Source organism: Chelonoidis abingdonii, chromosome 3 (genome assembly GCF_003597395.2).
Source record: "Chelonoidis abingdonii isolate Lonesome George chromosome 3, CheloAbing_2.0, whole genome shotgun sequence".
Taxonomy (NCBI): Eukaryota; Metazoa; Chordata; order Testudines; family Testudinidae; genus Chelonoidis; species Chelonoidis abingdonii.
The window spans coordinates 57,395,926-57,410,121 of NC_133771.1; the positions used below are offsets into that span (position 1 = coordinate 57,395,926).

General features: G+C 38.5%; 1 protein-coding gene across 4 annotated transcripts in view; it reads right to left on the bottom strand.

Moving 5' to 3' along the window:
• Positions 1-14,196, bottom strand: part of LMBRD1 (LMBR1 domain containing 1) — a 232,243-nt gene that overhangs the window by 188,767 nt on the left and 29,280 nt on the right. For all 4 annotated transcript variants that reach the window (XM_032770339.2, XM_032770340.2, XM_032770342.2 and 1 more), the window contains exons 3-4: positions 12,108-12,205; positions 7,975-8,042 (exon numbers count right to left, since the gene is read on the bottom strand). In XM_032770339.2, the coding sequence (XP_032626230.1) occupies positions 7,975-8,042; positions 12,108-12,205 (166 nt within the window). The remainder of the gene's footprint in view (positions 1-7,974; positions 8,043-12,107; positions 12,206-14,196) is intronic.

Genomic DNA, 14,196 nt, shown 5'->3' on the forward strand with positions numbered 1-14,196 from the left:
GTAAACAAACCAGCCTAGCCCACCAGGGTGCTTACCCTCGCAAGCTGTGTGTCAAAGGTTGCCGATCCCTGAACTATAGTGTTATACAGGCATCCACTCTTAAGACTTCAAGCAGCAGAAAATCCAGCATGTCTCTTGGGAAGTGTTCCAATGGTTCGTTACCCTCCTGGGAAAAATTTGTGACTTTATTCTACTCAGAACTTGTCTAGCTAAGATGAAGTTAGACTGAAACTCGCAATTGTTTTTATGTTAGCTAAACAATAGTAAGTTTCAGAAACAAGCTAAAAAGTTACTGCTAGTCCACTAACACCACAGTTTTGAAGGTCTTAATCTTAAATATTAAAAATAAGCCAATATTATTGAAAACGAGTTAACTGCTGCTTTGCCAAGAAATTGCAAAATTTGTGAAGTCCAACATTGTTCAGGAGAATTTTAGGGATGGAAATTGGCATTTATCAAGCACATGCAACATGTAGATCTCTTCTCCTTCCTTGAAGAAAGATCAAACCACTCTGATGGGTATGCCTTGTGTCAAGCACAAGTTATTTGTTTGTATTACAGTATTAGAGGCCCAGTCAGGATCAGGACCCATCGTGTGTTAGATAAACAGAGGGAAACAGTTTCTGCCCAGAAGCCAGTAAGATGGCCAACATTTCCTTACAGTCTATCTGCATACAGAAGTAAGGCTACCCTTAATAAAGCTGGCTCTCACTTTTCAATGACATTGAAGCCATGCCCACATGTAAAAGGGCTGTTACGATGGTTCAGCTTGTTAGACAGGACACAGACTGTGGGGAACAGCAAAGACATTAAAAGATATATTGGAAGAGGGGAGCAGGAGGCAAATTTAGGTATTATGTGGAGGGTGCAGTGGTATGTGGAGAAAAGAGGGAGGCCTGCAAGAGTAGCAGTCTACAATGATGCAAGGAGTGCCGCTGATGCCACAATTTTCAGGGCTGGCACACAAGTAGAGCAACTTGTGAGAGCTTTGGGGCAAATGTCAGAATCGCCCTACCATGAACTGTGCCTTCATCTATACTCAAAGAGCAGAGAGGGTCCTGGAGCAGCGAGAGAAAGCGCGCGCACGTGTGTCCAAGACATGGACTGGCATACTGACCACTATGGTGGGAGCTGGGCCAGAAATCTGAGCCAGGAGTCAAGAACAGGTGCAGAATAAAGAGTTGGCCTGAGAGACAGGTTGAAGCAAGGACAGAGGTGAAGTAGGACTGGGAAGAAGGCTGAAGTTAGAGCAGGGAGGGAGCAAGCTAAGGCCTATGGGAGTCTGTCACCACTATCAATCAGGGGAGAGTTCCAAGCCATGAAGTGACATTGGGCAGACTGAGTTGCTATTTCTCCTGTTAGACACATATACCTTCCTTGAGAGTCACCAGATTGGCTCCCGTCTTCTAGATGGCTAGAGCCTAGCAAAGGAATGACTCATCACTGCATATGGATTAATCAGGCTCTACTTCAAGGATGACTCAGTCACCTCACAGGGGAGAAGTGACACTGCAGAGAAGCTCCCAGACAGCAGAAGGCATGGGAATGAGGAGTCAGGGCTGCTGGGTCTGAACAACTGGGAGGGAGGTTGGTATGTCTGAATTAAGTGATGTGAACTGAGGTTTTCATATACATACACTGCAATTTGACAATATGCATGTTTTGCCTTGGTATTCTATATTTGTTGCCTAATATTTTCTTTCAGCGGTCACTGTCCTTTAACATGACTTCACAAATTACACCCAGGCAACAGCATGGGCTTTCAGCTAGTATTTAATAAAACATGTATCTATGCCTTCAGAAGAGTCCCACATCACTGCGATACCACAGTAACAACCAACCATCCCCCTTAACGTTGAAGCTAATTTGCATACAATTATTTTATTGATTGTAATGAGTCAGAGATATGAAGGAGACTGAACAGCAAATGGGATTACCTGGCTCACCTGCCACAGTTTATCAAAGCTTGATTCAAAGCCCATTCAGTTCAGTACGAACTCCAATACAACCCAAACATAAAATCAACAGCCACCCACACAATTACCCAAACACAGTCCCTCACCTCAACATGTACCCTGAATTCACCACTCGCACAAAATCAACCCATATCTCCCAAGTCAGTTTATGATTTCTTAGAGCTGCCTGCGTGGAGAGCCTTTGCCCCCAGCTGGAATCTAGAACCTTCCACCCTCATGATAAACTTGAGCAGTAAGGCTACAGGTCATCACTATTCAGACACAGTGCAACAAGTGCACGTTAACAATCTGATGAAACAACAGAGAGGAGTACAAGGGTAACAAAGATAGGAAACACTTAGCTATGCAGAGTACCAATGTGGAAATCAAGATGATGAAGCAAATTACTTTATTAAAAATAATTATATATAAAATAATACCTCATGTCCCTACTGGCCAGCTATCTAGCCATTTTCTGTTGGCATTTCCCTGTAGGGATCATGGTGTAAATGGGTTCTAAGGAGGAATTTGCAAGAGTAGTGGTTTTACAGACAAGTTAGAAACTGGTGTTCCATACATAAGGGGCATGTTGATCCTTGATCCCAAAATTGATCTTGGAAGGTTTATGCAATAGTGGAGTGGGATGTGAGGTGAAAACTTTTTTAGGACTGATAAAAGCCATGTTTTACTATAAAGGAAGCAATTAATGTATCAAGAGACCAACAAAAAAAGATGAGGGCTGTGATGTGGTCATTGGGGCACAAAGATGGGTTAAACAAGGAAAGTAGGGAAGAAGATACAGCATTGTTGATGGGGAGGAGGAAAGAGGACTGGGCCTGTCATAAATAGATGGTTAAGGGTTAATGCCTCTTACCTGTAAAGGGTTAAAAAGTTCACCTAGCCTAGCTGACACCTGACCAGAGGAACCAATGGGGGAATAAGATGCTTCAAAAGGAAGGAGGGAAGTTTTTCCATTTGTTTAGAGTTTCAGTTTCAGCCAAAGTGAAAAAGATCAAGGAACCAGCCTCCTATCAGAGTAGTAAGTTTTAGAGAGGAATAAATAGGTTTATGTTTATTTCCTTTGTAACTGTCTTATGCAATTGAGGTAGAATCAAATTGGTATTGGGTTTTTTTTTGTGTGTAATAATTTTCTCAAAGGGAATATCCTTCTTGTGTCTTTAAATCTGTTGTCCGAAGAGTAGCTTGGATCTATCTCTCCAGCAGTTTTTTTACCTTTTTCTTTAATTAGAAAGCCTTTTTCTATATATTTGCCTGATTTCTCCTGTGTTTTATAGATCCAAAGGGTTTGGATCTGTGTTCAGCCAGGGATTGTGAGGTCCTCAGACATCCAGGGAAAAAGGTGGTATTTGGGGGCGGTGGCGGCAATACGAGATCTAAGCTAGTAATTAAGCTTAGAACGTACGTCCAGGTTGGTCCCCACAATCTGTAACTAAAGTTCCAGGAGTGAGGACGGACCTTGACAGGGCCAATTAAGTCACTAAGATTTTCATGAAGACTCTTGCTGTTCCCCTCCATGTTTTTCTATCTAAAACTGCAATTTGCGATACAGATGTTAATAAAAAAAAAAAAAAAAAATAGTGTCTCTACGCACTAGAGACCGGCTAGCATTGCAACATAATTCACCTCTTTGGTTGCGGTGCCTATTAAGCCGGCATCCTTTGCTAATCTCTCTGGTCCACAGAGGTTAAAATTGAACAAAGTAGTAACTGTAACAGCCAACGAAAATCAGCCACCAAAGACTACACCGAATGTGTGTAAGGCATTTAGACTGGTCTTCAACTATTAAACAGCTGCAATATTCCCAAATTAACTAGCAAAACTGTAAAAACAAAAAGGCATGAGTTTTTCCTCAAGATACCGTATATTAGCGAAATTCCTGTTTATTTGTAATGCAAAACAAACAGGAACTTCCTTAGTTCTCAGAGGGTCAGCAACTTCTGGAGAGACACTTTCATGCATAGAACAATAGGAAATCCATCACTGTACCTTTCAGAATGTGGGGCCATCAATTGTTTTCTGAGGATGGCCCACAATTGAGACTTACAATAAAATTGACAGCACAGTCAGCTCCAGCTGTACACTTGCCATGAAGACTGACTGTTTAGGATAGTAGTCCATCCTTTTTAGCAGTGGCAATAGTTTCTCTAAACTCTAGCTTTGACTCAACAGATAATGTAAAACCAGAACCAACAGAGCTACTGCAAAGTGAATGCATCTCCTTGTGGATCTAAAAACTTGCCTACTAAATTCTAATCATACAGAAGTGCAGAAATCCACTGAAGGTAGCAGAATTGAAGAGTCACCACTGAGGAGATACGTGACAGACATTAAGGTTGCATAGGTTTACAACCGGGGGTATAATTTTCATACAAGTGACATGAGATAAGGGAAGAACCCAACTTGACACTTAAACAAGACGGACATTTATGAACTGCAGTTAAAACTAACTTTTTGTTTTACTTCCATTTGAATTGCACATCAGAACTGGGCTGCTCATTTTATCTGAAGAAACCCTACAATGACTAACTCCAGTCACTTCTCAGAGTAGACTCTCTCAATGTCTTCTCGCATGTTTTCAGCCCTTGAGTTATATTCCTTCTCTGGCAACTTATTAGTCACTCATAACAATTGGGATACCCAGAACAATGGAAAGTATAAATGCACAAGAGAAGTAGAAGGTAGAAGAGAAGAAGGAGAAGCATACGTTGCAAGTTCCTGTAACTAGTTCTAACTCCAAGTTTATATAAAAAAGTAGTTTAAATTTTGATGCTCAAACATGAGGGATTTAATCGTAGTCTCTGGTGACTTAATTCTAGAAGCTATTGAAATTCAACTCAGTCATCTTTATTTATAGATGAATTACGTTAAAACTACATTCATAGGACTTTTAACAATTATACTTCAACAAGGAAATTTAGGATCCTCTGAGTAGAGTGTGTGTAATTCCAACATTTTACATGTGGTTATCAAATGAACATTATTTTTTATTATAGGCATTACGTTACAGCTTTGAATTATTTTTTACACTATGGACTGCTGAGATATTGTTGTGTAGGGATGCCTCAACTAATCAAATCAAGAGAGTCATCTAGGAATATGCTTCAAGTTTTAGCCATGCAGCTAAAATGACTCATGGAGTAGTCATAAGCAAATCATATGCACAAGAAAACATGACAACCCCAAAACAGGTAAACAAGCAGTTTTAAGAACAAAAAACAAAAACCCACACATCAATATAAATAAGCTACACATGAACAGTTTCCACTCGATACGGCTAAATGAAGTGTCGTGCATGGTGTCAAGTATCAGAGGGGTAGCCGTGTTAGTCTGGATCTGTAAAAGCAGCAAAAAGAGTCCTGTGGCACGTTATAGACTAACAGACGTTTTGGAGCATGAGCTTTCGTGGGTGAATACACGCATCTGATGAAGTGGGTATTCACCCACGAAAGCTCATGCTCCAAAACGTCTGTTAGTCTATAACGTGCCACAGGACTCTCTGCTGCTTTTACAGATCCAGACTAACATGGCTACCCCTCTGATACACAAACAGTTTAACAGTGATATTTCTATAGTACACCTCTACCTTGATATAATGTAACCCGACATATATCCGAATACGGATATAACACAGTAAAGCAGTGCTCCGGGCGGACGGGGATGCGCACTCCGGTGGATCAGAGCAAGTTCAATATAAAGAGGTTTCACTTGTAACACGGTAAGATTTTTTGGCTCCTGAGGACAGCATTGTATCGAGGTAGAGGTGTATCTAGAAAAAATCAACACGAAAAAATGTCTTCTGGTGACAGAAGTCATTTAGAAAGGAAAAGTAGTTGTGATATAAGATCATCAATATTTCACTTGTGTACTTGGGTTGCCATTAAAAAACACATTTATCCACATTTTACACATATAGCTATGATGTGTGAGATCCTTCTACTACTTTTTCCAGGAATAAGGACATACCTACCACCATAATTCTTTGCAGAGGTTAATAGGTTAGGGGGCACAAGAGAGAAGTACAAGTGCCCCAGCCAATGTTTAATCAACTTTAGTATCTGATGCAATCAGGGATTAATCAATAACTGAGTAAATATTGACTTTGAAATTAAAATAAAATTTTCTTAACAGGTTTGGTTATTAGCCACAATTAAAAAAATATGAATTATGGCCATACCTCACTGTGAGAATGATTTTCTTTTACCAACACTACAGTGAACCTGCTAGCTCATTACTGGGTACCCATATTTAACTGGATGGAAAAATTGAGCCACAGTGATTTTAGAAAGGTAAACATCTAGTTCAGATTCTAGCCAACAGATATTTAATAAACTTGGAAGACACTTCCCCCCACCCCTAAAAGGTACAGGGGATCAGACTGATATCCAGAAGATTAGATAGGAGTGTATATAGCAGACTGTGGGAGCAGTTTGAAAGCGGATTGCACAGGGAAGACCGCATAGCAGAAGAGCACAACTTAACCAAAACATAACAGAACTAAGCTCTGCCACTGTTAGCTACATTGTGCCTACAGTAATTATAACCTCTTTTTTCTGCCACTCCTACTAAAAGACCATAGAATTTAATACAATGCTTCCTGCATCAAACCCATAAATTCTAGCTGAGTTCAAGCTTCTTTCACTCGACTTGCAGACTTCAAGGAGACTGAAAAGTAAGTTAGTTATTTCAATAGCTAGTTACCCACACATTTTCATCTTATTTCTAGCCTGAATTTGTCACCTCTTTGCAGTCTCTTAAATCAGCTAAATAGATTGAGTTTAGTTAGTTTCACTGTAAAGCAGGTTTTCCAAACTCCAAATTATAATTGTAGCTCTTTTCTGCACTTGTTCCAATTGGTCAGTATCATTTTTGCTGTGTACACATCAGAACTGGACTTTACTACAGTGCATCTCACAAAGTCTATATATAGTGGTAATATCTATTTCTACTTGACAGTCTACTGTCTGTCCATTCAAGGATCACTTTGTAGGGTTCATCCTGTGAAGATACCATACACAGAGTTAAAGAAACTGAATATTCCATCATACTTTAGAAACATTTAAAACACTACTTAATTCATGTGCCATGGCAGGTTCTTTCATTAAGTACTATATATACACACCTAAACAACAAGGAGTCCAGTGGCACGTAACTATACACCTAATTATTAAAGATGAAACAAAAAGGACATGGAATAATCCTTAAATTTCTGCAGAACACTTATTTATGGGAAAGAAAATATTTTCTTATTCTTTACTTTAGTAATGCATTCATCCCAAACTAAAGCCAATAAAGCCTTTACACCAAAAGACAAGTATGTACATACATAAGTATGAGCCCACACTGAACTATTCAATCCCAATTCAGAAAGCACTTATGCACAGGCATAACTCCTAGCCCATCATCCACATGGCTTCCTAAATTAGGGCCTTAATGCACAAATGAATTTCACATATTTAAAAAGGACGTCAGAAAATATAGAAGTTTAGATATTATCATTACATGGCCTGTAGTGTATATTATGATGTAAACTTAAGACTAATTATAAGCATTATATTTCATACAAATATATTAAGATAGCACAGTCAGAAAAGTCCAAAGTTAAAGCTGCATGCATAACTTGAATTATGCCTCATACATGTATGCATCGAAATACAGTAGGCAACATGAAATAGCTGGATAGTTTTCCTTAATTATAAAAATGGATTCAAATGTTTAAGATAGATCCCTGAAAATCTTGAGTAGGAGAGTCTGTCCCCCCAAGATCTGTATATCAAGAATTTAAAACTGAACAGGGAAAAAAAATCCATTGCGGGTCTGATGTTAACGTAACCTACCCTAGCTCTGCTCTGGTGATTCAGGATATCAGAATCCTTAGAGGTTTTTTTATTATTATTATTATTATTATTATTATGATGATGCTATTTTTCACATCACCTCTTCAGTTATTATAATTTTTTCCTTTACCTTCACTTCAATAGATACACATGTATATACTTACCCAATTAGAAGAAGAGCTGCACAAACCATAAGGAATCCCAGAGTATACTTGAGTGCAGCTTGAAATTGCTGTATTTTAAATTAAACAAAGTGTTAATATATTGAATATATTAAAAAAATCTGCATATTTTAAACAAAATCAAAGGATAGAATATTTAGTGGGACATTCTTTCTATAAAAATATTACTGTTTAACAAAACTAAAAAACTGGTTTCAAGAATGCAAACTTCTGCCTTAGAGTTAACAAGTCATATAGTTTGATGTTAAGAGGTAATAGCCATATGAAATTAAGATCTATCACACAATATACGCTCAGGCAACCTGCTCTGGCCAGATGTCACTGCTTTAAATGCTATTGAACATCCATCTTGGGTGTGCTATTCAATAGAGAAAAGGGCATTACACTAATAGACTAATCAGAACTTTCTTCTCCAGTCTGCTTATACTATGAAGCATGCATCTGCAACATGCCCTAATCTGAACTCTAGCACTGCTATGGGGAGTTTGACTGACATTCTCCTAATGTGGCATTCAGAATAAATGCTAGTTTCAAGAGAGCACTGCTGCCTATTTTCATTTAATGACACTCTTTTGTAAGATGGCCACCATAGAGACCTGTTCCTCCTTAGGAGAAATAACTAGTTTTCTGACTACATGATCTCAGAGCCATTTTTTCCCCCATTCTTTTTACTTCAGAGCCCAGTTACAAACAGAGCTTCAGGAGACAATACCTGAGGCCACGTCTAGACTACGTGCCGTATCGGCGCGTTAAAATCGATTGCTCTGGGATCGATATATCGCGTCTAATCTAGACGGGCTATATCGATCCCTGAGCGCGCTTATATCTATTCCGGAACTCCACCAACCCCAACGGAGTTCCGGAATCGACATGGCGAGCCGCGGACATCGATCCGCGCGGTGAAGACGGGTGAGTAAATTGATTTTAAGATATTTGATTTCAGCTAACATTATTCACCTGTAGCTGAAATTGCGTATCTAAAATCGATTTTATCCCATAGATAGACCAAGCCGCTGAAGAGATTTTATCAGGGAACAGTAATTTAATACAACTGGGTTGTAGGGAAGGTATGGGAACCAAGAGAAATTGTTTCCTTCTGCCACTAACGTTCTGCTAAAATGTGACTGGCTACAATGGAGACAGCTAGTGGAGGGCATTTCGATGGATATTAAACATGAAGCTATGTAATATAATATTGGCAAACTAAACTGGACTCCTTAATTTAGCCATATCTGTTTGAAAGAAGCCTAACATGTGTTTCTTTGTAAACAGTACGTAAATACAACCAACTTCTTCAAATTAAAAAAAAAAGACTTAAAATGTCAGTGTAATGTATAATTTTTAGGGCTGTTGATTAATGTGGCAATTAACTCATGTGATTAAACTCAAATTAATTGTGATAACTCACACTGTTTAAACCCAAATACCCAACTGAAATGTATTAAATATTTTGAATGTTTTTCTACATTTCCCAAATATATTGATTTTCTATTACAACACAGGATGCAAATAGTGCTCACTTTATATTATTTTTATTGACAAAATATTTGCACCAATGAAAATTGAAAAAATAGTATTTTTTCAACTCACCTCAAGCAAGTACTATATACCAATCTCTTTATCATGAAAAGTGTGAACTAATAAAATTAGATTTGTTTTGGTACATTAACTGCACTCAGAAAACAGAAACAACTGTAAAACTTTAGAGTCTACAAAGTCCACTCAGTCCTATGCTTGTTCAGCCAATTGCTCAGACAAACAAGTTCGGTAACGAATTTGCAAGGAGATAATTTGCCTGCTTTTGTTTACAACATGTCACCTGAAAGTGAGAACAGGCATTCACATGGCACTGATAGTAACTGACGCATGTTGCAAGATATTTATGTGCTAGATATGCTGAACATTCATCGTGCCCCTTCATGCTTCAGCACCCATTTCCAGAGGCCATGCTTACCATGCTCGTTAAAGAAAAAAAAAATTGTTAATTAAAATTAAAGTGACTGAACTCCTGTGGGGTCAGAACTAATGTCTTCCTGCTCAGTTTTAACCGACAGCTACTCTGCTATATACTTCATGTTATAGGGCAGTGTATGGCTGATGATCTAGCACTTGTTCGTTTTAAGAACACTTGTCACAGCAGATTTACAAAAAACACAAAGGTACTCATGTGAGATTTTCTAAAAATAGCTACAAGCACTCAACGCGCAAGATTTAAGACTCTGAAGTTGTCATAAAAACCAGATAGTTAAAGGGTTAATGTCTTTTACCTGTAAGGGGTTAACAAACAGTGAACCTGGAACACCTGACCAGAGGACCAATCAGGAGACAAGATACTTTCAAATCTTGGTGGAGGGAAGCCTTTGTTTTGGTGTTCTTTGTTTTGTGCCTTGTTTCTCTCTGGGTTCTGAGAGTGACCAGACATGTAAGCAGATTCCTACCAATCTTCTGAAAAAAAATCCACTTCTGTTCTAAATTTTAGTAAGTACTAAAAGAAAGGCGAGTTAGTCTTTTGATTGTTTTTCTTTATTTGCAAATGTGTATTGGCTGGAAGGTTTAAATGTGTATTTTGGCTGGAAAGATTTTTAATTTGTATGTATGCTGGGTCCCTAGTGCCCATAAGCTGAAAGACCCTGCATTATTCCATCTTGATTTACAGAGATAATTTTTACTTTTTATTTCTTTCATTAAAAGCTTTTCTTTTTTTTTTTCTTTTTAAAGACCTGAGTGATTTTTCCCCCTTGTTAAGGCTCAAAGGAACTGGGTCTGTACTCACCAGGGAATTGGTGGGAGAAGGGAAAGAGAAGGAGGGGAAAAAGGTGAATTTCCTCTTTGTTTTAGATTCACGGAGCTTGAATCTGTATTGCCTCTGGGTGAGGGGAAAAGAGGAGGGGGGAAGGTAACATCCCTCTCTGGTTTAAGATTCAAGGAGTTTGAATCACAGTGATCTCCTAGTGTACCCAGGGAGGGGAGGATCTAGGAGGAAAAAAGGAAGGAGGGGAATGGTTTATTTTCCTTTGGTGTGAGACTCAAGGGGTTTTGGTCTTGAGGGTCCCCAGAGAAGGTTTTGGGGGGGACCAAAGTGCCCCAAAACACTATACTTTTGGGTGGTGGCAGCTATCAGTTCTAAGCTGGTAATTAAGCTTAGAGGAATTCATGTTGGTACCCCATTTTTTTTGGACTCTAAGGTTCAGAGGGGGAAGTTATGCCATGACAGAAGTGTTGCCCAAAATCTGAGAAGAATGAGGCATGACGCATTCTTTCAAAAGTCTTAAAAGAGCAACACTCCAATGTGGAAACTACAGAACCTGAACCACCAAAAAAGAAAATCAACCTTCTGCTGGTGGCATCTGACTCAGCTGATGAAAATAAACATGTGCCAGTACGCTGTGCTTTGGATCGTTATTGAGCAGAACCCATCATGGTCATAGACGCATGTCTTATGGAATGGTGTTGAAACATGAAGAGACATACGAATCTTAAGCGCATCTGGCATGTAAATATCTTGCGACGCTAGCTATTACAATGCCATGAGAATGCCAGTTCTCACTTTCAGGTGATGATGTAAACAAAAAGCAGGCAGCATTATCTCCTGCAAATTGTAACCAAACTTGTTTGTCTGAGTGATTGGCTGAAGTAGGACTGAGTAGACTTGTAGGCTCTAAAGTTTTACACCGTTTTGTTTTTGAATGCAGTAATTTTTTTTTTTTTTACATAATTCTACATTTGTAAGTTCAACGGTCATGATAAAGAGACTGCACTACAGTAATTGTAATGGCGAAATTGAAAAATACTATTTCTTTTCAGTGCTAATATTTGTAATAAAAATAAATAAAAAGTGAGCACTGTACACTTTGTATTCTGTGTGGTAATAGAAATCAATATATTTGAAAATGTAGAAAACATCCAAAAACATTTAAACAAATGGTATTCTGTTTAATCTCGCGATTATCATTTGATAGCCATATTTATTTTGTTTAAAATTAACATCAGAGATAATGGTTCAACAAAAGGTACTCTGAACAGCTGAAGCAGAACAGATGTTAGACTTCATTATTTGGCTACTGTATTCAGACCTTAACAAAAGTCAAAGCCAGGTGTAGCATAAATGAACTTACGGAGCATGAGCTGGTATCATCCTCATCCTTCTCCTCATAATAGAAATAGACAAAAGGGATCCACAAAAACACTGAGAACAATATGATGGAATACAAAGCTGAGGGGAGAAAAAAAGCAGACAAAAAATTAAATCCAAGTTGTGTTGGTTTACATTGTTACACCATAACAGCTAAAAATTAACTGGTAAAGTAATTGAAATGTCTTAGGACTTCACCATTTCCTCTCATCCCAACTAAAAAAAGCTGCCATTCTGATAATTTACCTCTAAGCAAGTGGATTGAGATTGCAGAGAGTCTAGTCATTTGCTGGCCAGATAAGACATTTATTACACATCAACCATTTAGAGGAACCTGTCTGGTTACAATAATAAGTCATAATAACTGGTAATGCATGTTTTCAAAAGGCATGCAATTATATGATCAAATTATCTGTAACTATTCCTACATATGTTGTCAGTCATGTGATCTTTAGAGCTATTATGTCAAGACTTTTTTCCGACAAAATAAACCATCGGTAATTACTGAATATGTTTCACTTACAAATAAATCAGACTCCAACCATCAGTTCTTTTGATAACTGGTATCCTATTGCCAATATGCTGTCAGGAGTTAGAGAGAAAGGGGATATAGGACACAAAATGTCAATACTCAGGATCCTTTCCTTCCTCAAGACCACAAAAATACAGTTCTGTCACTGAGACTGAGCCCTTCCATCACAGAAGGGATGAGAAGAGGAAGAAGAAAAAATCCACCAGTAGCCAAAAAACTGGAATGAGTTGCTGGATCACTCCTTTGACACTTGTGGAGAAAAAGGGAGGTGGGGGAGAGAGAGAGAGAGAGAGAGAAGCCAGCCCTCCCCTCACTGATGGGAAAGAATCAAATGACACACCCTGTCCTCTCCATCCTGCCTCACACTTCACAGTTGTGAATAGCTGACACCCCCATACTTCCAGTAGCCAATGACAGAGCAAGAAAGAACAGACATGTGAAGGAAGAAGGGTACAATATGCCTAAAATGAGGGGGGGAGAAGAGACAGACAGATTAGACAGTTAGTTCTTTTACAAAGTGACAGGAAACAATATTAAGGTCATGAACTAATTAACACATTTACTTGAAAGTCTTCAGAAAGTTGTCTTTCCTCAGATAACATGCTATAAGTTTAGGGGAGGATGTTTGTTCTTATTAAAAGAAAATGAAAAATAATGCAAATCCTGTGTAGGAGCAGGATTTTATAATTGTACTATGAGAAGTATTGTATGATTTGATTTCATCCTGCCAGCCCCCTTTTTTGAATAGCAGAAAGGAATGACAGACCAGAAAAATCCTTATCACTGATTACAGTCACCCTTTTGTTTTAGGATAAAATATAATGTCTACTATGGTTTCCTATATGTATTACAAATTAGGCATTCTAGTTAAATATACATTTCTTTGTTTTAATGTTTTAGGAAGAGACAGGATCTTGTATTGTATTTATGCTAAGGAGATTAGAGGAATGTTGAGGTGTGAGGCCCCAGTGTGAATTGTTTTAGTTATAAAATTTAGCAAGGCTTGATTTACAATGTATTCCACTGAATATAAAATACTGCTGTCTGTATACCTTGGAAGGTTTCTATAAGAGGTTGTTTGTGTGAATGAGGAATGCATTCATCAGGAAAAGAAAGGTGTGAAAGCCATCACAAATGTCCAGATGGTCAAAAAAGTGAGAGACTTGGAAAAACCAGGAGACAATCAAAAAACATCCATTGTGTCCTATGCTAAACATGTTAGCAGCATTGACAAGCTCAGAGATGAGGCAGGCAGCCCCAAAGGCGAGACAACAAATAGGAGATAACGATGGGAAAAGCCCGACAATAACCATCCAATGATAACAGCAGAAAACCCCAAGATTAACACCACTTAAGGACAGGATGACATTGCAAAATGCATGGATTCAAATGGGAATTTACAACTATAAAACTGGGGTGTTTTGCCGTGGAACTCTGGGTTCAGTCCTGCAAAGCATCGGAGCATTGGATTGCAACCGACAAGAGCCCAGCTCCTCACTTGTGCTCAATCTAACTGGCCATTAGATGGACTTGAGCTACA